General features: G+C 39.1%; 1 protein-coding gene across 1 annotated transcript; it reads left to right on the top strand.

Moving 5' to 3' along the window:
- Positions 1-702: 702 nt before the first annotated feature.
- On the top strand, positions 703-23,213 carry urb1 (URB1 ribosome biogenesis homolog). Its single transcript, XM_080888215.1, has 39 exons — positions 703-941; positions 1,062-1,201; positions 1,290-1,441; positions 1,531-1,660; positions 1,754-1,850; positions 1,923-2,008; positions 2,086-2,211; positions 2,326-2,456; positions 2,538-2,733; positions 2,816-2,953; positions 3,047-3,220; positions 3,300-3,426; positions 3,537-3,659; positions 3,757-3,869; positions 3,951-4,070; positions 4,437-4,553; positions 4,679-4,817; positions 4,906-5,064; positions 5,649-5,848; positions 5,935-6,153; positions 6,229-6,414; positions 6,513-7,353; positions 7,443-7,647; positions 7,737-7,923; positions 7,997-8,055; positions 8,141-8,325; positions 8,409-8,519; positions 8,602-8,665; positions 8,751-8,919; positions 9,940-10,042; positions 10,133-10,293; positions 10,394-10,505; positions 10,712-10,818; positions 11,051-11,194; positions 18,703-18,812; positions 18,944-19,150; positions 19,312-19,553; positions 20,117-20,686; positions 22,416-23,213. Exons 1-39 carry the CDS (start codon positions 815-817, stop codon positions 22,595-22,597), a joined length of 6,759 nt encoding a protein of 2,252 aa, XP_080744341.1. The 5' UTR covers positions 703-814; the 3' UTR covers positions 22,598-23,213.

Raw genomic sequence — 23,213 nt, 5'->3', positions numbered from 1 at the left:
CAAGTCTGAAAAATGGATGTAGTCTAAGAACTATTGCTGGTGTGATCCCAGTGCAAGATGACATCTGGGGAGGGATTAATCATTGATTGGTGACAGGCTTCATTATTGTAACATTCAATAATTCAAGCTTGAGCAAAATTCTGCAGATCGGATTAAAACTTGTAGCCTGTAAGAAAATGTGAATTACATGATTAAATAGGTGCCTGGTGGTATGAAGAGTTTTCTAGCTTTCTTAAATTCTTTAATATTTAAGCACCCCCCCCCCCCCCCCCCCCCCATCTCTCTCTCTCTCTCTCTGTGTGTGTGTGTGTGTGTGTGTGTGTGTGTGTGTGTGTGTGTGTGTGTGTGTGTGTGTGTGTGTGTGAGAGAGAGAGAGAGAGAGAGAGAGACTTAAGGCAAAAGTGAAAGATTTGGATCAAAAGTGTTGTAGACCGGCGCCCTCTTCTTGAATATTAAAATCCTGAATATTAAAAAATACTTCTAAGAGAGTTTTCACACCTAGCCGTCAAGCTAAAGGCAGACAGTATAAAAGAATAAGCTAACTGGTTTTTTTACATGTTTAAGGGATGTAAAATGTCGCAAATTTTATGAAATGTGCATGTGCTTTATGTAAAAGACGGAGGAGACAAAATACATTTTATTTAACTTACATGATAATGCGGAACTAAATTTCAATAGCGAACGTTTCTGGTCGGATGACAATTCCGTTGTACCGCGTTCTGTTTACAGAGCAACGTGGGTGACAACACTTACATGGCAGGATAGTGCATAAAAAAACTCACGTCAGTGGTAATTGTTGTTTGTATATAACAAAATGGGTAAAAAGCGGCGCAACGACGAGTCTGCTGAGTCAGACACTCCGCGGAAAAAAGAAACGATTCCGGAGTTCAATGGGACAGTTTTTAAAGCCATGCTGAAGGACCCGACCACAGCCATGAAGGGTGAGTGATAGTATGTACAAATCATCAGCTTGAAGTAATAATATTGTGTTATGCATTCAGTCAACTATGCATTGTTTTATCGGCATCCCGCCTTTGCCCCCCTCCTTTTTTCGTCTGCAGGACTGGAGAAGTTTATATCGACCGCTAAGAAGTTGCCACGGTCCGACCTGTACGATGTGGTTGAAGGTTATATTAAAATCTCCATGGAGTGTGCAGAGATCTTCAAATTGCTCGAAGGAGAAAAACACGTAGAGAGTGAGGTAAGCTTTAGTTTCTCAGCGGACGGCTCTGGCCCGGCTCACTCTTTCTGAGGTTTCTGAGTTAAACTCTGATCGTGTTTCTGTACAGATGATGCTGATTTTTGGGAGCCTGGAGGCGATCCTTCTAAGGACAGCCAGTGACCTCTCCCATTTCAACATGGTTGGCAATGCCATTGTGAAGAAGACCGTTTTCAGCTACATGAAACTCCTGCAGGGGTCTTTCCGTTCAGCAAACCACAGGTTGATTTGTGGATTTCAGTAGAGCACAATGACACTCAGTTTAAAACCATTCTGGCCTCAAAACCAATGTTGTTTCCCTTTGAACACAGGTTTATCCGCCAGTGTCTCGGTCTTCTGTGCGCCTTGGTCACCCAGGGTCCAGAAGCTGCCAGAGAGGTCTTAAGTCACCTTCACATTAACAAATTTCTGTCTGGATTGGCAAAGATGAAGGATAAGCAGGTGCGATGCAGTATTTGTCCACAGGGTTTATGATGTGCATCAGATTAGTCGTATTCTGTAGATAAATCTTTTCTGGATATTATAATTTTACAGGGTAGACCTGATGTCCACCAGGCTTTTATCCAGTTTGTGCTCTCTTTCGTGGTGTCTGGTGATAACGCAACAGTCGGACAAATATTAGAAATCAAAGGTAATATTTAGATATAAATTATAATTTATGCAGTGGACTGTCTGTGAGTAACATGTTCATTTGGTGTGTTAGAACTCCTGCCAGTGATCCTGAATACAGGTCTGAAGGAGGACCGGATGTCCACAGTCAACCTGATTTTGTCCACATTGAAAACTAAAGTAAGTACTAGTCCAGGACATTTGAGATCAGATCATGGATTTAGTAATAAGATGTATTCCTTTCTGTCTTTCTGTAGGTTGTTCTAAACAAAGCCATCAGTAAAACACAGAAAGTACGTTTCTTCACACCTGCTGTGTTGGCCAGCATCGCGTCGCTGTATAAATGGAATGGGATTGCAGATGCAACCGTGGATGATGACAGAGTAGGTCGCTTGTTGTTTTGCTGTTTTGTGTCAAAAGAAACAAAGATTGTGTCAGGTCAGTTTACTTTAACATGTCCAAGTAACGTTTTTATTTAATTACATGATATTTTTAAGATGTCGGAAAACACTGAGCTTTCTGGGATGACAGTCATCCGGGAACTCGCTCACAGTTTCCTTCTTGATCTGTGTTGCTCCCGTAAGCATGGTATCAGCTTTCATGATGTCAGCTTTGGCACAGCTGGCAAGTAAGTCATTAACATTCCAATTTCACATTGTCCTTTTCTGAGAACTTCTCATGTGGATCACTGGATTTTACTTCTTTGCAGGCCTGGTAACATTGTTTTGCTCCAGTTTTTGGTGGGGCTGAAACAGGCGACTGAGGATGAACTGGTGGCAGATCTGGTGGTGAATGTGCTGAAAGCTACCCCCGATATTTTGTCCAGATACTTCAAGGAGACTCAGTATGCATATGCTCCGCGCCTCAAAACTACTTGGCAAGACAATGTGAAGCTTCTTAAAAAGGTAACTGTTGGTGGTAAAAGTGTTAAAATAATATCTTATCAGTTTTTAGATGGTAATAGTCACCTTTACATTTCTATATCAGATCTACGAGGCCCAGCCAGAGATATCCACAGTCTTTCAAACTCAGGAGGTCATCCCTCTGCCTCGCTTGCTCTCCATGGTGATGGTGATATCTCTTCCTCCAGTCTGCAACAAGAGCTTCTTCACACAGGGCCTTATTGTAAGTGACTGAGCCTCATAAAATAAACTTATTACTGCAGTAAAGACTGAAAACTTTTTTTTTAACTTAAATGTGTCTTCTCTGATTTGACAGCTTGCCAATACAGGAGCACACCTTACAACCCTGTCGGTGGTCAATTTTATCTTGAAAAGAGCTAGTAAGAACATAGAGTATCTTTTGGATAAGTCTGTGTGGTGCAGCTCAGACCTATACACTGCTGAGATGATGGAGGATTTAGTGCAGCAGTACAGGGAGATGCTCGGCAAGGTAGGTTCAGGAAAGTGCCTTAATAAAAGCAAATGATCCACCTTTAAAGGCTCGAATCATTGTTCATGCTCTGTTCCAGATTTTGCCTGACATGACAAGCATAATTGAAAAGTGGCAGTCACTTAGCAAGAAGGAAAAAGCTGGCTCTGAAGAAAAAAAGGATAAAAGCGAAGGGGATGCTAAACTGACTAAATGCAAAGTGCCTGGTAGTAGCATTCACAGTACATGATTATTGTTTATTCCAAGTAATCCTATTTTTTTTTAAAAACCCAAAAGGATCTGAGTTGATTGTCTTGTGTGCTTTATTTTGAAACAGCTGAAGATACAGCTGAGGTCATTTTGCTGAAGGCTCTGATTCTTCAGGTCCTATGCCTTTACCAGAAAGTGGTGCCGCATCTGGTTAGCCAGTGCAAATTTGACTTCAGCAAGCTTTTAAAGGGTAATGTTTTTGGCATTATTAAGCTCCAACTTTTGCTTTTTTAAAGCTTATTTTTTCCAATAAATGGCTTTTGACACTGTTTTTTTTATCTGTCCAGGCATTGTGTCAGAGAAAGGAATAAAGGATGAAGTCCCCCCAGTTTTGCAGCACCACGTACTGCAGTTGGCCTTGGATCTTCCCGCAAGCAAATTCTCCTGGTTCCGTATGCAGGTAAGGAAGTTAAATTCTCTGATTTATTTTTATTTTTGGTTTAAAACACATCTATTCTAAATAGTTTTTCTGTGTTTACAGGGTGCTGCAGATAAAGATTCATCATCTGGAGAGAAATCTGTATTTTACCTGCTTCTCAAGATGTTTGTGAGCAGCAGCAGCAGCCACCTGAAAGCCTCCACACAGATGCTTGTTCTAAAAGTAAGGAGCATTTTGCCTTTTCCTCTGTGCTTCCAGTCTGCATTATATGAGACATACTGTATATATTTAGATATTTGAATTAGTGCTTATTTATTCAAGATTGGTCCACTTAGGCAAACAAACTGTAAGCATGTTATATTTTTATATACGAGGGCATCATTCCTGGAGGGATTATATGTATGTTAGCAGATATTTATCTTTTGTAGGGTACAGTTCAATCCTCCATTGAACTTTTTTAAGTTAATGAAATCAGAGCAGCTTAAGCTAAAGTCTTTTAAGGATTTTATTTTAAGAGGTTTATATTCGTGTGGACAAATTTCCTCCTGCAGCACTGCTAAAGCAATTGGTGTCCTGTGTTGTATTTAGGTACTAAAGGACACTGGTGTGTTCGAGCACACCTGGACTGAGCTTGAGCTCTGGCTTGAACAGCTGGCCAGACTAGAGCCAAACCAGCAAGAAACTGTTATTCAGTTCTTGGAGCGGGTAAGTCTTCCAGTTTTTATTTCTTCCTACTTTTCTACATAACCGTCATATTGGAGGTTGGAAAAAATAAAGGTTTTAATCCTTATGCCTGATAATAAACTCTTAAAATCTGTCTCTTGCTCTAGGTGTTGGTTAAACTGGTGTGCAGCTCCTATGAATACACAGATAAAGTGGCCAGCCTGGTCCAGGAAGCAGGTTATCTGCAAGCGAATCTGAGTAGCCAGGAGGGTGACACAGCCAGTGTCCCAGTTTCTCACATAGATGGTCAGCATTTAAATGTGGAATCAACGCTGAATTCTTTAGGGCTCAAGTATGTCCGTGAATGTTTATGCTTTTTACTTTTTCATCTCAGATGTCATAGACATGCTCGATATCATTATGGAGGCCAGTGATGGTGAGTTGGAGGAGTTCGGCCCAGCTGTAAGTGAAGATCTCATCATGCAAACCTTCCCCTTCAGTGCCCTGGTACCCGCTGCCCTGGAGGCCCGAAACAAGCTGCCAGCAGATAGTGGTAAATGGTTTCTGCCTCACTTGTGACAAAGAGTGAAATCACAAATTTGCAAAAAAACTTTTAAAGCATGAAATTTGTTATGCAGTATAAGAAGTACAACTTTAAATATAGGGCCAGATTTACTAAACGGGACAAAATTGCATGTGAGTGCAATCACAGACACAGTCAGTTCATTTCAATATCAAGCTCGGAAAATAATACGTTTTCTCCGCATTAAATATCGCTGTAATTAGTACTAAACTGTGTGTCGCAAACTTTAGGAACTTAATTTGCTTGATTTAAATATTCTATTCCTGTATTTTGCACTTTGTGAAAGAATCTCCAACAAACACATTTGCAACAAAATCTCTGAGTTCCCATCTCTTGTAGTAATATTGGCAATCACTGCGCTCTCTTTGTAAATACATTGTGGGTTTTTGTTGTTGTTGTTTTTAATGCCAAAACCCAGTTTAGTGAATCTGGCCCATAGCCTGTAATTAATGTTTAAAAAGACATTTACCCATTCTGTTCATGGACACTTTGATTGAAAAGTAAATGTACTGTGATCTATGATGTTTGTAACCATCTGTCTTTGTGTCTCTTAGGGATGGTATATGAATACTTGGCTGCAGTGCTCTCAGATGTGCTGCACTGTCAGAGAGAGCCGCTCCCTCTCTGTCTGGCTCTGCTGCAGTACGATAAAGAGTTTGTCTCCTCTGAATGCTTTACCTCTCCTCATTCAGCCATTGTATGTTTTCATCAGTATTACTCCAAGTGGCTACCACAGCAGTGCCGTGAAGAATTGGTGGGTTTTTAGTGATACAACGAGATTGCCTAATCAGACATGGTTAGACATAGTACTTGGACTAATACTCTTGTTTATTTTGTTAGTTCCGGTCTTCTGAATGCCATGCAAAAGGATTATCAGATCAAACATCATACACTGCACTGATGAAAGCTGCCTACATCCAAGGTCCAGACACTTTGCTTAAGGATACCTTTAGGAAAAGTGCAGAAGAAGCTTTAGCTTCCCTTTCTCTGGCAGAGTTTCCAGTTGCAATCAAGCAGATATTACTCTACATCAGATCAACTGTGGAAAACTTTGGACTGGTAGGTGCGCAAAACAAGCCCCGTCCTCCTCACATTGTTGAATATGCAAACAGTGCATCATTTCCCTCTTCACAGTTCTCTAAAGACGTAGGAGCTTCCGTGTTGAGGACCTTCATGGAAATACTCGAAAAGATGGTGATCAAGCTCCAAGGCTTTCAGGAGGCAAAAAACTCTGAACTAGCTGTAGAGAAATGCCAAGAAGGACCAGACCTCTTTCTGGAACTTAACCAGTCCTCCACGGTTGAAGTTAATATTCAGCAGGTTAGAAAAATAATGCGTTTACTGTGTTTTTTCAGACTTTGCAATATTCTCCTTTTTTGGAGGGAAGGATTTTTTTTAATGAAACTCTCTCTCTTTAGATCCTTCTTTCAGCTCTTGGCTCCGTCTTCAAGCATCCATATCTGGAGCAGTGGTTTCTGGCTCTGGAGCTATCTGCCATGCCTCCTCACTCTCTAAACCCTGTCAGACTTAAGCACTTGTGTTCACTGATGACAGATAATATTCTGGTCCTCCTGAAGCTCTGTGCCCCTGTTCTTCAAGAACTAAATCATCTAGAGCTTCTGAGGAGCTACATGGGAGCTTTAGAAAGAGCTGCTCTTCAGGAATTGGTGGAGAAGGGCTCTAAACCGGCAAAGAAACACTCCAGAACTTTCCAGGGCCTCCTGTCTCTGCACAACTACATGGATTCCGGTAATTTGAGGGAAGTTGTCTCCAAGTTGCTTCTCCTCCCACACAACAGCCTCATCTCCCCCAGTAGCAGTAAGGGGGCAAATTTTGAGCTCAGCATTTACGGTCAGGCAGCTCTACAGATCCTCACAGAGTGTAAATATACGGCCTCCCAGGACCATGGCACATTTCTGACACAGGCACACCTCTTTGGTCTGGGCACCCTGCTGCTGTCCTGTTCCAAGCCTGCACTGGAGGCATTCTTGCTCCAGTTTCTATCCAGTGAGCCAAGCAGTGCAAAACTCCTCCACACAGATGTGCTGTTGCACTGTCTCCAAAGACCACTCTCAGACTCTCTGGCTATCAGCTCTCTCCTGCTGCAGAACTGCTCCACTCACCGGCTCCGGTTTGAGATGTGGTGTCTTGAACCTGAAAACATGGAGAAGCTTTCTGACCAATCGGAAGCCTTCCTTCCACTGATTAATATGTACTTACGTGTGGCAAGCAGAGAGGACCCAGCCAGACCCAAAGATGGTACGTACTGAAACAAATAATTGTTACTCTTTTATCTCGTATTGCTATATATACTAATTGAGGTATGCTTGGTTGCTGCTGTTTCATAGTGCAAAAAGACATTTTGAAAGCCTTGAAGCAAGGGTTACTCGCCAAGTTCTCCCAGTGTGTTCTGGGAAACCTGACAGAAGAGTCCGGAGCCCAGCTTACGGAAACTCTAGGCAGTTTGATAAAGCTCTCTGCAAACAGCAAGGACATCGGGGATTTGATCAACAGTCTTCCCAGTGCTCTTCAAAATGTGGACAGTTTTGAAAGGTGAAATTTATAGTCGCACTACAAAACTACAAAAAATAAATAAATGATCCTGTCAAAACTTACTTGATGAATATTCTTTGCTCTTTCAGATGGCAACTAGTAGATGTTATCAGTGACAAGCTGGCTGATTGCCCAGAAGAACAGGAAAAATGGAGGAAGTCTGTCGCCACTGCAGCTATCAAGTGTCTCATTGCCTCTTACAGTCACTCGAAAGATCAGGCTACTTCCCCATTAGAGCAGGAGCACAGCATCTTAAAAAGACTACAGCGAGTGCTAGTGGGTTTACTTCACGCATACATTTTGTAAGTTTTAAACTTTTTGCATTTCCTAACTTACTTTCTTTATACAGATATCCAAAGAAGACATCACTGCATCTGAGTGGAACAATTTTGTCAAAAATGGACTAAAGTAGGTTATCTATTTAAATCCATTTTGCTATTTAATGTTTCATAACTTTTGCTGAGTGACTGTAAAATATTCTTAAATCTTTCAGATATCGCTACAGAGATCACCACTTCCTGAACACTCTGAGCAGCCTGTTGGAAGTGATGTATTGTGGCACTGAGGTTCAAAAGGACCTGATACCTTTACCCACTCTTTACACAATGATCTCCAGCCATTCTCTGTTCCTGCCCACCATGCTGGACTCTGAAGAGGCTATCAGCTGCCAGATTAAAGGTACAATGCAATAAAGATTTTTTTTTTTTAAAGATTCCAAATCACAATTTAATCACAAAAACACACATTTGTTGTCAATTTAGAAGAGTTGGTATTCCTCCTACTCTGTCTGGTGAAGAAAAGCCCGAGTGTCTGCAACATCAATCATTTTGTTGTACTTTTGGGAGCATACGGAGCTACGCTGAGTACTTCAGGTAAAACAAGAAAACCTGTTTTCTTTTTTCTTTTTTTGCGTTTTTATTGTCTTATCCTCTTATATCTTCTTCTGTTTTGCAGATCAAAAATTGTTGCTGCTTCTTCAGGAATATGAAAGAAACCAAGTCAGCCTGCTGAAGTTCCAGTAGGTTGAATTCATCTTTTTATGTTCTAAATGCTAGAAGTGTGCTTGTTTAATACAAAAACTCAGTGTGAGTTTTCAACTGCAGGTCATTGTTGTGGGGCCCAACAGCAGTGGAGCACCACAAGACCAGTAAAAGCCTGGGAGCTTCTCTGTGGAAGCAGACCAGCTCAGATGACCTGTTGGCTCTCCTCAAACCTGACAAGATGTTGCAAACTATTGCACACTTTCCACAGCAGCGCAAAATCATCCCGCAGGTTAATGTTTAACATCATATTTACTTTTCAGATTTACACCGATCAGGCATAATATTATGACCACTGACTGATGAAGTGAATAAAACTTATTATGTTTTTATCATGCCGTATGTTAGTGGGTGGGATCAATGAGGGAATAAGTGAACATTTTGTCCTTAGAGTTGATTTGGTGGAAAGAGGAAAAATTGGCAGTTGAGGATTTTAGCAAGGGCCAAATTCTGATCCCTGGTCCCTGTTCTCCGTTCCAGCAGATAAACGTCTATAGGTCAAACTCCTGAAAAAGTTCATGCTGGTTCTGATAGAAAGGTATCAGAATGCCCAGTTTATCATAGATTGGTGTGTATTGGGCTGCACAGCTGCAGACCAGTCAAAGTGCCCACGTTGACCCTGCATGCTGTCGGGGGCACCAACAATGGGCACATGAGCATCACAACTGGACCTCGGATGGCTAGCTGCATCACTTACCTGGGGAACACCTAGCACCAGGATGCCTTATGGGGAAAAAAGCAAGCCACCGGAGGCAGCCTGATGCTTTGGGAAATCTGTAGCTGGGAAACCCTGGGTCCTGCCATCCATTTAGATGTTATTTTGGCACGTAGCACCTACCTAAGTATTGTTCCAGACCATGTACAGTTTTTCATGGAAAAAGGCCTCTTTCAGCAAGATAATGCACCACAAATGCTTTGGTTCAGGAGTAGTTTGAGGAGCACAACAACAAGATTGAAACTTGACTTGTCCTCTGAATTCTCCAGATCTCAATCCAGTCAAGCATCTGTAAGATGTGCTGGGCAAACTAGTCTGATTCATGGGGCCCCGCCTTGCAACTTACAGGGCTTAAATGATCTGTTGCTAACATGGACTCCACCAGATTCTTCAGGGGTCTGGTGGAGTCCATGCCCAGACGGGTCAGGGCTGCGCTGGCAGCAAAAGATAAGGTTATGCCTGATCAGCGTCAATTAGTGGTAAATGACACACTGCATTATATGTTTGTGTAATGTACATGTTCTTACCCTCTCTCAGGAAAGCACGGAGCCACTCTACAATAATAATAAAGTGAAAGACCTTGGGAATTTGTATGATCCGTGTTTTCTGTTGCCTCTGTTCAGCGCCATATTGCGGCCAGGTATCATATTTCACTGGTTGTCGTCACTCAGTATAATTAGTTTTAATTATCACTTCTTATATCTGTTGCGTATTTCCTCCTCTTTGACAGAATGTGTTATTGACTGCCTGAAGTTTGTATCCAGCCACGCTCTTGGAGTAACTGTAATGGCTCTGAGTAGCTATGATCCAAAGGTGAGGGCGGCAGCGTACCACGTGCTTAGCTGCTTCTACCAACATCTGGAGGGTGCTCAGTTCAGAGAAAAGAGACAGGTAAATATTAGAGACATCTTATGTGTGTGTGTGTGTGTGTGTGTGTGTGTGTAAATGTTGTGTGTTTGGAAACACTGACGGGCTTGTTTTTGTCTCACAGCTGCTCTACTTGATGGACATGGTAAAAAATGGAATTCAGCAACAGAATCAAAGACTCCCATTTGTCATGACCACTTACATCACCAAAGTGGCTCAGCAGATGCTCAAACCTGGTGTGTAACCCTGAAAACTTGAATATCTTTCTGCTGACATAACTCTTATTATTTACTAAGAGATGCTTTTTAGGTTGAAAGTAGGTTTTAGGCTAATCTATCCTGAATAAGAATCACAGTCATGGTTTGCACTTGTTTTTCTATCTACCGTTTCCTGTAATAACAAAAGAATCCTTGACCTTCACATGTTTGTTCGCTTTTCCCAGAGGACCACATGTACGTGGTGCTGAACAGATTTCTGCTATCCCACCAGAGTTTGGACTTCAGAAGAGTCCCTGAGTTTTTTAAGCTTTTCTACAGTTTTGACTTGGAGGTAAAGAAACTGGTGAAAACACTGTTTTTGTATTCTGGTGCCGTCTGGTGTTAAACATGATTGGTGACGCTTCCTTGAACTTAAATGACTATCCAAATAAACTCCTCTTGGATGAGCAACCTTTATCGGTTTGTTTGCTTAGCTCAGGCCTTTTTTTAGACTGTTATCCGTTTTTGTGAAGGGTTGAAAGACGTGGGAGTCGTGACTGTTTGTGTTTTCTTTCTTTCTGCAGCACAAGGTGGAACGTGAGTGGATTCTAAGCGTGCTGGAGCAAGGGATGAAAGATGGACACTGCTATGACCTGTGCAACCAGCAAGGCATCTTTCAGATCCTTTTAGGCTTCAGCAGCAGCCCTCTGTGTGATGAACACTTCCAGGTACACGCTTGTCTGTCTGTAGTTGTCACCATTTTTTCTAGTTGAGTTTTGAAGAAACCTTCAAGTTCAAGTTCAAGGTTCTTTATTTGTCACATGCATAGTTATACAAGTATAACACACAGTGAAATGTAGCCTGACACGCTCCTCGACATGTGCAAAAATTGGGGGGGGGGGGTGTAGAGGAAGAACATTATATATATATATATATATATATATATATATATATATATATATATACACACAGACATATAGTATATACACTGGGTGAATGTGCAGTAGTAGCAGCAAGCAGGTTCATTTTAGATCAAGACAATATGTCCTAAAAAAGTTAAATCTAAAGGAAGATTGAGCCTTTCAAACTTTTGTATTACTATTGGGTGATATATTGACATTTTCAGACCAACCAGGGCCTTTATGGTTTGTTTTGTCTCACTAATCTCTCTCCTGACAGCATTTTTGTATCTGTGACTGTTCAAGGTTTGGCATGACAGCGAGCTTGTCTTTCTTGCTGATTTATGTGAATATGCTCTCACTGATATAGTTTCCTCCAAGGGCTTAGATTTGTGTCAAAATATTTACCATGCTATCAATTTCTTTCTAAGCAAGACTTGATGTCTGTGTTCTTAAATTCAACCCCTACAGCAACCAGTTTCACACGTGTATAATATGATTCTACGTAGAATAAGATTAGGATTTGCTGGTTAATTGGTTCTTGGTTGAAAACCATTTCAGACGACTCATGGTACACTCAAATGTTTCCACATTACCACGTCGTTCAAACAGTAATTTATCCATCTGTTTGCCCACTATGTTCTAGATGTCAAACATCCTGTGTCTTTAGGACATGTGCTTTCTCCTTGAATCTATTTCATAGTTACTTCTGTAATAGAAGGTTTATGGATGTACTAAAGTAGGACATGTACAGGGTTGGTGTGATAGAGGAGGATGCTAAGAATATGGTGAGATCGGGGGCAAATGAGCTGCTGTGATTTCAGTCATTTCTAGCAAACTTAAAATCTGACCCCTTTGCTGCCAGCTTTGGGGGAGTTCACTATTCAGGTGGATCTCTGGGGCCAACTTAATGCAGTTGCTTTTGCCTCTCTGCACACCCAGGAACTTATTTTGTGTGATGAGAAGGAAAGAAAACATCATGCTGTACCCGGTGGATTCAGGAAACTGTTGTTTTTGGGGCTCGAAAAGATTAGAAAATTAGTTTGCATGCAGAACAAAAGTTATTATAGTTAACTACAGCTAAACATAAAATGTAAAACTGGAAATGAAAACAAACTAGAAAAAATTTGCATTTCCTGCGAAAATGCTGTGTGGATGCCTTAACGTTGAAGACGTCGGCTTAAAAAAGCTGAAAAAGCAAAAAACAGTGCCCTGAGCAGGATTCGAACCTGGCCCTCCTGGTCTAAGGGCAGCTATTTAGCTCACTGAGCCAAAGTCCTACTCACAAAGAGGTGGAGAGATTGACAATTGTGCTGAAATGAGCAGAAGCTGCTGAGAATTGTGCTGATAAGAGGTGGAAAGGCTGAAAATGTTTCAGAAGAGGTGAATAAGCAGAATTTGGGCAGAAAAGAGGTGAAAACTCTGAAAATTTTGCTGAAAAGAGTTCAATCAGCAGAATTTCTTCTGAAAAGAGTTCAATCAGAAGAATTTTGCTGAAAAGAGTTTTTTTCTGAAAACAGCAGAAAAAACTGAAAATGTTGCTGAAAAGAGTTGAATGAGCAGAATTTGTGCTGAAAAGAGTTCAATGAGCAGAATTCTGCTGAAAAGAGGTTTTTGCTGAAAACAGCTGAAAAAGCTGGTATTTGAGCTGAAAAGTGGTGAAAAAAACGAAAATTGTGTTGAAAAGGGGTGAAAAAGCTTACATTTGTGTTGAAAAGAGTTAACAAAGTTTAACTGTTGACTGAAAGAAGTGTTGCCATAAGCGGGATTTGAACCCAGGTCTCCCAGTCTGAGAACGGACGCTTATCTCACTGAGCTAAAACACAGCTCATTCCAGCATGCAAAATCAGTGAGGCCATTGATAATGTGTTCCATTCATTTCAATGGTCAAAAGTCATAACAAACATCAGCAGAAATAGCAGAATATTTTAAAGTTTAAACATAGTATTTCTGCTAAAACTTAGTATTTATACTAAATAATATTTTTTTCCTGCCAAATCATAGCATTTGTGCTGGAACACAGAATATTCTGCCAAATCCTACAATTTGTGCTAAAACATTATTTATGATTTAGCAGAAACACTGGGACTTGGTAGAAATACTATGATTTACATGAAATACTTTGACTTAGCAGAAGTACTACAATCTAGGAAAAAATTACTACAGCATAGCAGAAATTCTATCATTGAGCAGAATTACTAGGATTTAGAAGAAATACTAAGATTTGGCACAAACACTGATGTGGCTCAAGAACCTTTATTGTGCAGTTATACTATGATTTGGAAGAAATACTATGCTTTGGCACAAATACTATGATTTGGAAGAAATACTATGTTTTAGCACAAATACTATGATTTGGCTCAATACTATGATTTACCAGTAATACTATGTTTTGGTACAAATACTACACTTTGTCACAAATACTATAATTGAGTACAAGTACTATAAGTTTACAGAAATACTATGATTTAGCAGAAATGCAGTGTTTTTGCAGAAACACTGTAATTTCGCTTAAATAGTATGAAATAGCAGTAATACTATGATTTGGCAGAAATACTACTTTTTAGCACAAATACTATTGTACAGAATGGTGTACGTCAGTTTAATGCTGGGTGGTGCTGCAATAGTAACTATCCTCGGTCAGAAGGAGAGGCTGACATCCAGGGATTAGATTACCACAGGTGGAGTTTATTGGCGGTCAGACGGATGGTACAGGGAGGTATGGCATACAGTAGGAGGATGTGGAGAGGTGATATGGTGTGGTTTCTATGATTAAGAACAGGGTATGCATTACAACATGCATACAGATTAAAGATTAAGAAAACTGGCAACAAATTCCTCCACTACAAATCAGTCTGAAACCACTTCTTACAGGGTTCACGTTTACTAAGGCACTACCCAAAAGGTGCCACAAGAGGGCACTCCAAAGCAAGAGATGACCTATTTACACTGTAAACAGCCCCTACTTAGCCACTACATAATACAGTGATATTACAGTATACAAATTCACACAAATACTATGATTTGGCAGAAATACTATGACTGAGTAGTAATACTATAACATAACAGATTTCCTAAAAAAACTATGAAATTGCAGTAATTCTATGACTTGGCAGAGATACTACGTTTTAGCACAAATACTATAATAACGCAGAAATACTATGACTTAGTAGTAATACTATAACATAACAGTTCAATGTTCTTGCACAAATACCACAATATGGCAGAAATACTATGTTTTAGCACAAATACTGTGATTTGGTATAAATACTACGATTTGGCACACATACTATATTCCACAGATACACTATAACATAACAGATATTCTACGACTTAGTAGTAATACTATAACATAACAGAATTATTAATTGGGCACAAATACCACGATTTGGCAAAAATACTATGATTGGGTACAAATACTATGATTTGGCAATAATACTGCATTTTAACACAACTACTGAGATTTGATTGAAATACTATGATTTAGAAGAAATACTATTACTCCATACAAATACGATGCTTTGGGACAAATACTATGTTTTGGTTCCAATACTATGATGTGCAACAAATACTATGATTTGGCACAAGTACTACGATTTAGTACAAATACTATGATTTGGCAGAAATACTATGCCTTAGTAGTAATACTATAACATAAGAGATATACTATGTTTTTGCACAAATACCATGATTTGGCACAAATGCTATGATTTAGCAGAAATACTATGATTGGGTACAAATACTATGATTTGGCAATAATACTGCGTTTTAACAACAACTACTGAGATTTGATTGAAATACTATGATTTAGAAGAAATACTATGACTCCATACAAATACGATGCTTTGGCACAAATACTATGATTTGGCACAAGTACTATCATTTAGTAGAAATACTATGATTGGGCAGAAGTACTATGTTTCAGTACAAATACTATGATTTGGCAGGAATACTCTGATTTAGCAGAAATACTATGTTTTAACATAAATACTTTGGCAGAAATTCCTGCTAAAAAGGACTATTTCTGCTTTTTAGCAGAAATACTGTAATTTGGCATAAATACTATAATTTAGTACAAATACTATGATTGGGCAGAAGTACTATGTTTCAGTACAAATACTATGATTTGGCAGGAATACTGTGATTTAGCAGAAATACCAGCACGGTGGCACAGTGGTTATCACTGTTGCCGCACAGCAAGAAGGTCCTGAGTTCAATTCCAACATCGGTGTGGAGTTTGCATGTTCTCCCCGTGTTTGCGTGGGTTCTCTCCGGGTACTCCGGCTTCCTCCCACCGTCCAAAGACATGCAGCTTGAGGGGATAGGTTAATTGGAAAATCCAAATTGCCACTAGGTGTGAATGTGTGAGTGAATGTGAGCACGAATGGTTGTCTGTCCCTCTGTGTTGGCCCTGCGACAGACTGGCGACCTGTCCAGGGTGTACCCCGCCTCTCGCCCTATGACAGCTGGGATAGGCTCCAGCGCCCCCCGCGACCCTGAAAAGGATAAGCGGAAGCAAATGGATGGATGGATGGACTATGTTTTAACATAAACACTTTGGCAGAAATTCCTGCTAAAAAGGACTATTTCTGCTTTTTAGCAGAAATACTGTAATTTGGCATAAATACTATAATTTGGGATAAATACTATGATTTGGCACATATAATATATTCAGCACATATATTATAAAATAACAGAAAAATTATGATTTGGCCTCAAAACAATGATTTTGCACAAATACCATGATTTTGCAAAAATACTATGAATTAGCAGAAATACTATGAATTAGCAGAAGTACTAAGATGTAGCAGAAGTACTTTGCTTTAGCAGAAATACTATGATTGAGGAGTAATACTTAAACATAGGAGAAATATTGATACACAGACACACATACACAGAGAGTAAAGGGAACAGGAGCTGTGGAGAGTCTGGGCTTGGTATATGTAGGTCAGTTAAATTAGCTGCACCTGCTGTAGTCAGCCCTTACACACACAGACACAGAGAGAGGTGTGAGTTTTCTTCAGTGTATTTCTGACATTCAGGATTCCCCTCGAACAAATGGCCATAATTTCCTAACCGTAGAGGCTAGAACGGTCATTCAGGCATCGTTTTATTCAGAAGAGATGGGGAAATCTTCAGGTCTTCATAATTCAGAGATAAAATATAAATTGTTAAAGATATATGACTTGTAATACACTGTAACTGAGTAGAGGCGAAGCAAAAACTGCCTTGACTTGCTCTCAAACAACCTTTGGTAACTCTAAATCTATATGGAGCATCAAAATCATTCTTTCACCGTAAGAAACAGCAGGCTTTGGTGAACAGTCATGGAAATTTTCAGGGCTCTGTGGAAATCCATTAAAAAGATATGATGAGAGAAAAAAGTGCCTCATTTCCAGAATTTGAAATCTGATGAAATCTGAGAGAGGGACAAATTTCCACCCCTCAATCAAGTCTACCTCATCTCAGAACGGTAATAGGTGAGAAAATAATTCTTGAATTGTGAGCATCAGGAGTGTCTGAAGATATACAGGGACAAGCCTTATGTCTTAACTTTGCTTCGTTAAGGAGATATGACAATTTGAAAATGCCTCTCATTACAGAAATCCAGCGGTGATTTTGAACAAACTCTCCATTGAGTTTATATGGAGAGTTTTCACACTTTGTGTTACTCTGAGGAGATTTGCAAAATATCTATGAGTCCCACAACAATGATAGTGACATTTTCTGAAAGCCAGCAAAAATACCTACGTTTTGATGTATAATTTGTGCGGCTTGAGTGGAAATTGAGCGAGTAGCAAGAAGTTGTTTGGACATGAAGAGAAAATTCAAACAGTTTCACTGTCCCCTCTGAGTTAATTGCATAGCAACCATAGCAACGCATGTATTTTCTGAAAAATCACAATTTTGCAACTGAAGACTTAAAGAGAGATAAGATGAAAACGGTAGAAGATCTGAAAAAGCTGAATCACACAGGAATAGCCCAATCATTTGAGAACGTTTTAAAGTTTGAATGGAGTTTCTAGGTGAAAGTATGAGGCAGTAGTTAAGTTTCAAAGACAAGAAAGTTTTAGCAGAATTGTGGAAGTTTCCCATTCATTTCAATGGGACAAATTAAAGGAAAAAAGTGTAATATTTTAAAAAGTATAATAGTAATAAACACCAAAAGTCATAGCCGGCATTAGCAGAAAGAGCAGAACAGTTTAGAGTTTGAACGGTGAAAATAGCACAAAAATTGTGGAAGTAGATCCACGGCGAAAAGTGTACGGAAACACCCGGAATAATAAAGAATAAAGAGAAACAGGAACTCAATAGTGTGGATGCCTATTAAGGCATCCACACTATTATAGTTTACTAAAGTAAAAATAAAAACCAGATTATTTAAAAAACAAAAACTACTGAAATAATCTTTTTGAACTTGAAATGTTTGAAACTAAAATAAAAATATAGAAGAAATATCCTTAGTTTTAGTATTAATGTTAGTTTGGCACAATTTGTTATTTACTTAATATAATTAAGTTGTCTCATGAGCCCTCGATCAATTTTTGTGACTATGGATGTGAAAAAGTTGTTTTTATTGTAATAGCCATACTAAATGCTACCGTTAGCATATAACTGCTGTGATATTAATAAAGAAAAGGACTTAAACTAACGCTGAAACTGATACAATTGATAAAAATTAAAGTAAAACTAAACATTTTCAAATAATAAAAATACTAGCGGTTACCAGTGCTGCCCCTCAGCCTCCTAGTAGATGCACCTATTGTATGAATATGAAAATCCTAGGTGACTTTCTTCTTGAGTTAACGCATTCACAGAATTTTTAGAAAACTTGACCTCTGAATTTGAGGTCGAGGTCACTGAGATTTGAACTCATACTTCACCTCATTCTCAAGTTATCGCATTCACACTTATTCGTCCCGGGTGAGGTGACGACAATACCCCATCAGCATTTGACGTCTGAGGACTGAAAACTAACCTGAAACAAGCAAACCCACTCTGGAAACCTATTGAAGCTAAAATGAATTTAAAAAAAATTTAAAACAAGATAAAAACTCACTAGAAAATAGAAAAACTATAACAACTCTGTGCAGAATGGACTACACATTACTCAGCTATTACTGCGTATAATGAAAAACACCAATAATAAGATAGTTATTCATTACACTAGTAGGTTATAGAGCCAAATCCTTCACATAATGAAGAAAGAGATCAGAAAGTACCACCGTAAAGTTCTGAAAACGAACACATTTTTGAGGATAAGGTGCGTGATTCTCTGAAATGTACACAAACAGGAAAAATAAGAATATCACGTACATGTATTTCTCACTTTTTAGGCACAGATCATCAGGGTGTTGTGTCAGGCTGCTCGTGTGACCAAAGCGGCGCATAACCTCACCAAGACCTCTGGGCTCCTAACCTGGATAATGCAAATAGTTGAAAAAAGGTGAGCCTTAAATTAAGGTTTGCTGTTAAATTTTGGTTCTTTATTTTGATATTTAAATTTTTATTTTGATATTTTAATGATGATTTTCATCAGTTACATATTTGTTACATATGTCTGTTTTTAATTGACAGGAATCTGGATTGGCAGCTGCTGTGCGCCATCATCGATCTGTTTCATGTGCTGTGGTTTACGGCCCTCGGGCAGAAGGAGAAGCAGGTGGATGAAGCAAAGACCTCCTTATCTGCTGAGGAGAAACCTCAGAGCTTTGTGAAATGTCTTCCTCCGCCACTCATCAGTGAATTCTTATGTGTGGCGTCAACTATCACGAGACATCTCGGGTAACGTGTCTCATCCATCATTCAGGGCTGTTAGAAAGTCCACACCTCGGGCACTTTACCCAAAACTTTTATTCACACGTGCAGTGATGAAACCTAAGATGTCCAGTAAATGTTAACTGTCTTTTGATGAAAGATGTCATTGTTTCATCTCCTTCTGACAGGTTGGGTTTGAAGGCTGCTCAGCTCAGCTTGTTTCTACAGACTCTTTGCTCTGTGCTGAAGCATCGTGCGACTGCTCTCCATGTAAGCAAACAGGCAGACCGGCTCACGCTCCAGCCACAGCCTCTGTCCTGCACCGAAGCCCTCGCTCTGCTTCACTGCTGGGCCTCCTCGTCCCACAATACAGAACTTCTTACCCAAATACAAGCCTTGTCAGAAAAGCACAAAGTGAAGGAGGTGATGGGTGAGTGCTTTTAACAAATTCTAACATACAGAGAATCTTGTACAGTTGCCACGGTAGTCTTTGATGGACACCCTCCAAGCCCATAATGGAAAAGGAGATACTGATCATTTTTCAACCCTAAACAAGCCTTATTTAAACAGCTAATTAAAAAAACTACCAGTTGAAACTTAACAGCATGAACATGATAAACCTATATGAGGTGTTTGAATGAAACTAACTGGTATAAAAATGTGGTATGACCCACTTTGTACCCATGTTTGCAGTTGTGATTAAGATACTTTGTAATATCTTTACTTTGTGTAGCTTTGATAACTACTTGCTATCTCTAAATAGTAGATACTTCATATTTGATATTTATATGGTTTTATGAATGTGCCTGATTTGCAGCCAAACTCAGAAACTTGGCCTTAGAGTTAAAAGTAAATGCAAAGGAACGGCTGACGAAAGAACAGCAATAAAAATCAGGCTTAACAAGTGTCATGTTTATAAAGAAGTGGAAAATTTAGAGTTTTGTTATTTTGCATTGTCACATTGTATATCGTTTTGTCCATATTCCTCTTTAGGGATGAGAAAGGATAAGGCCCGAGTTAAGAGCTCCCTTTATGTGCGAAAAGAAAAGTTGGCAGAAGACACAGAGACCGAAAATGAAGATAAGAGTCTTCTGACAGAGTGTAAACTTTACCTCACCAATATCTTTGTTCACTGGGAGCCTGCTTTCCAACTCTGTGAACCCCAGCCAGCTCTGCCAACAGACAAGCTGGATCCCAGCTGGCTGGCCAGGATTACTGCGCACCTGGTTACAAAGTGGTCCCTGAGGTGCTTGGTGGAGGACGCGTATGATGAAAACAGGGCAAAAGAATTCTTGCTCTGGCTTGAAAAGGCTGTGATCAAACACACAAAAATTGTGGATGTTGTACTGCTTGATCTTGGCTTGAAAGCGGACCTCCTTCGGCTCTACCATCAGGCCTTTGAAGCTCACTGTCACTCCAGCATTTCAGCAAGAGCAGAAACCTTACAGCTTTTCACCAAGATTATGATCTCCTTGCTAGAGATCCAAGGCAACCTTCCAGAGCTGCATCAGGCAGTTGTCTCTGCTTGCATCCCAGAGGCCACACATGATCAGACTAGACTTGGTAAGAGCCTGCTACTTTTTCCAAACCCTCATTCTGAAATTGTAACTGATGAGTTATCTCAGTTAAACAAGTGGGATGTAGTGTTAACATATATAGTATGAAAGGATTTAAAATTGAGATTATTGTCCCGGTCCCTAGATGTCACAATGCTGCTGCTGCTGCTGCAGGAAAGTTACATTAACAAACATAATTACTTACAAAAGATGGAAGCCCTGGCAAAAGCATACTGCTTTTACACTTTTGGTAATTACCAGAATCGTTTATTTTGTCATTTTTAATCTGCCAGTATGCAAAATATCTTTAACTGAAATGATATTTTTAGGACTTAAATACAATTATTGTTATTAGCCATGGCTTTTCAAAATTACTGGTTTATAAAAGGGAAGGAACAATAGTAAAGCACATTTTTATATTTTTATTAAGATGATAAATTAGAGTTGCTTACTTGCATTCCAGAAGAGAAAAAATAGTTTTACTGGTTAAATGATTAATTTCTGACTCCTCAGAGAAGCTCAAATGTGGGAATAAAAATGTTTGAAATTCCTCACTCGTGCTCAAAACGGTGAAATGTTGAGAACTCGCTGAAAAGGAAAAGGAAAAAGTTTGCACTTCGTGGTGCTGCATGGTCTTTGAGACAAACAGGGAAATACAGAAATTATTGTCACAGTGAGGTCGAGCATGCCCTGAAGTCAACTGCTGAACTGGTATTCACGAAAAGGCCCAGAGGAAGAAAATGAAGCAGAAAATGAAAACTTACAGAAGTGGATGTGAATCAACTTAAGATTTTAAGTACTAGAGACAGAAGGAAACCAGTGTTGATCTTCAAGTAGAGATAAATGCTTCTAGATCAGTCTGAGAAGGTCTCCACAATTACCTCCACAATTTATTCAGACAACTGAATAAAGAAGACTTAAAAGGAAGAGTAGCTGCTGGTATAAAGACATTATTGGGGCCTGTAAACATCCAGAAACATCTCGGATTTGCCAAAGAACACAGATGGTAGACTGTAGATAACTGGAAAGAGGTACTTTGGAGAGACGAATCTAAGTTTAAACTCTTGCACAGAAACTGTTTGGCTCATATACCAACAGGACAATGACCCCAAGCATACTTGAAAGCTGTGCAGAAACTATTTGACTAAGAAAAAGGAATTCAGACTGATGGTCTGATCATGTCAAAGTCCAGACTTGAATCCTTCAGAGATAGTTTGCACAAACAAAGAGAACAGCTGGAAACTATTAATTTAGTAACAAAAGAGATTGCAATGCCAGCAAGAATGACAACTCCTGTTAGGATCAAAGGATTTTGCCTAATAAATGGCATAATATTTAGTTTTAAACACGTTTTAGAGATTTCTTAAATATTCTTTTCTTTTTTTTGACAGGTGGTCTAAGAAATGGTTGAATATTCTATATTTGGTGTTTTTTAACAAAATGAAGTTATGAATTCAACTGTATATTCTCTACATTGATTAGATACTCTGTATTTGCCACATTTGTCAAAGCATGAACTAAAAAAAGAAAGCCTACAGTAATAATATATATTGTCAAACATATTTTAATCGTGATGTAGAATCCATCGTACGTAAAAATATACATTTAAATATAGAAGAAAATAGTAAATACATGTTTACATTTTCTTTTTCAGTATCTTTAAAGTCCCAAAGTGACAATAAGTTTTAATAGGTTGTTTTGTAAATGAGTTTGATGTCTTGTTTTCTTGTTTCCAGAAGCAGGGTTGTCTCTGCTGTCACTGTACATCCATGAGGTGTGGAGTGGAGCCACATCGGCTGATCTCTTCCTGTCTCATGTCAGTTTGGTGACCGGAGCCAAGTGCAAGAAAGTGAAATCATCCCAAAAGAAAGTAGACATAAGAGCCATCTGTAATGACATCATCACCATGAAGAGTTGAATATATAAATTATATGTGAACACTTAATGTGTTCTTTAAAATAGACCAAATGAGACGTCACATACTTCTGTTCAGCTGCATTTATTTCCTGTAAATAGACTTAAAATATTTTGTAAACTTTTGTAAAACCGTCTTGTCATAAAATGTTGATTTACAAATCTGTTGTCAATTTGAACGTTATTTTAAACTCATTAACCTCAAGTGTGCCTGCAAGTGTGTGTGTGTGTCTTCAATCACCGTTTTTTATTTTGAAATTTGCTGCTTTATTATTCATTTTCAGTCCAGTCCTTGTACCTGATATTTTTATAGGAATATCTTTTGTTAAGCCACCTAATTCTGACCTATGAATCATTCAAGTATAAAGAAAATTCACTTAATGATAAACTAGTGTTGTCTAAACATAACAAACAACTTGACAAAAGACTAATTTTAAATTGTATCTTTAAAAATAATTGGTACTTCTGGTTTTGTGCGTATTAATTGTCCTTATATTGGGAAGTCACAAAGAAGGAAGAGCATGTGGATGGAAGCATAACTTATGTTAAGCTATGCTTTGTTTGCAGGTGGAATTCTTGACATTGTTTCCTTTAGTATAAAACTAAGGACATATGTATCA

Source organism: Rhamphochromis sp. 'chilingali', assembly GCF_963969265.1.
Source record: "Rhamphochromis sp. 'chilingali' genome assembly, chromosome: 8".
In the NCBI taxonomy this organism is placed as follows: domain Eukaryota; kingdom Metazoa; phylum Chordata; class Actinopteri; order Cichliformes; family Cichlidae; genus Rhamphochromis; species Rhamphochromis sp. 'chilingali'.
This window is presented reverse-complemented; position numbering and strand designations above follow the sequence as displayed.

Coding starts and splice junctions, on each gene's coding strand:
- urb1 (XM_080888215.1), top strand. CDS start 815: ATGGGTAAAAAGCGGCGCAACGACGAGTCTGCTGAGTCAGACACTCCG. Junction 1,851..1,922: donor ACAAATATTAGAAATCAAAG/GTAATATTTAGA, acceptor TTGGTGTGTTAG/AACTCCTGCCAGTGATCCTG. Junction 19,151..19,311: donor ACTATCACGAGACATCTCGG/GTAACGTGTCTC, acceptor TCCTTCTGACAG/GTTGGGTTTGAAGGCTGCTC.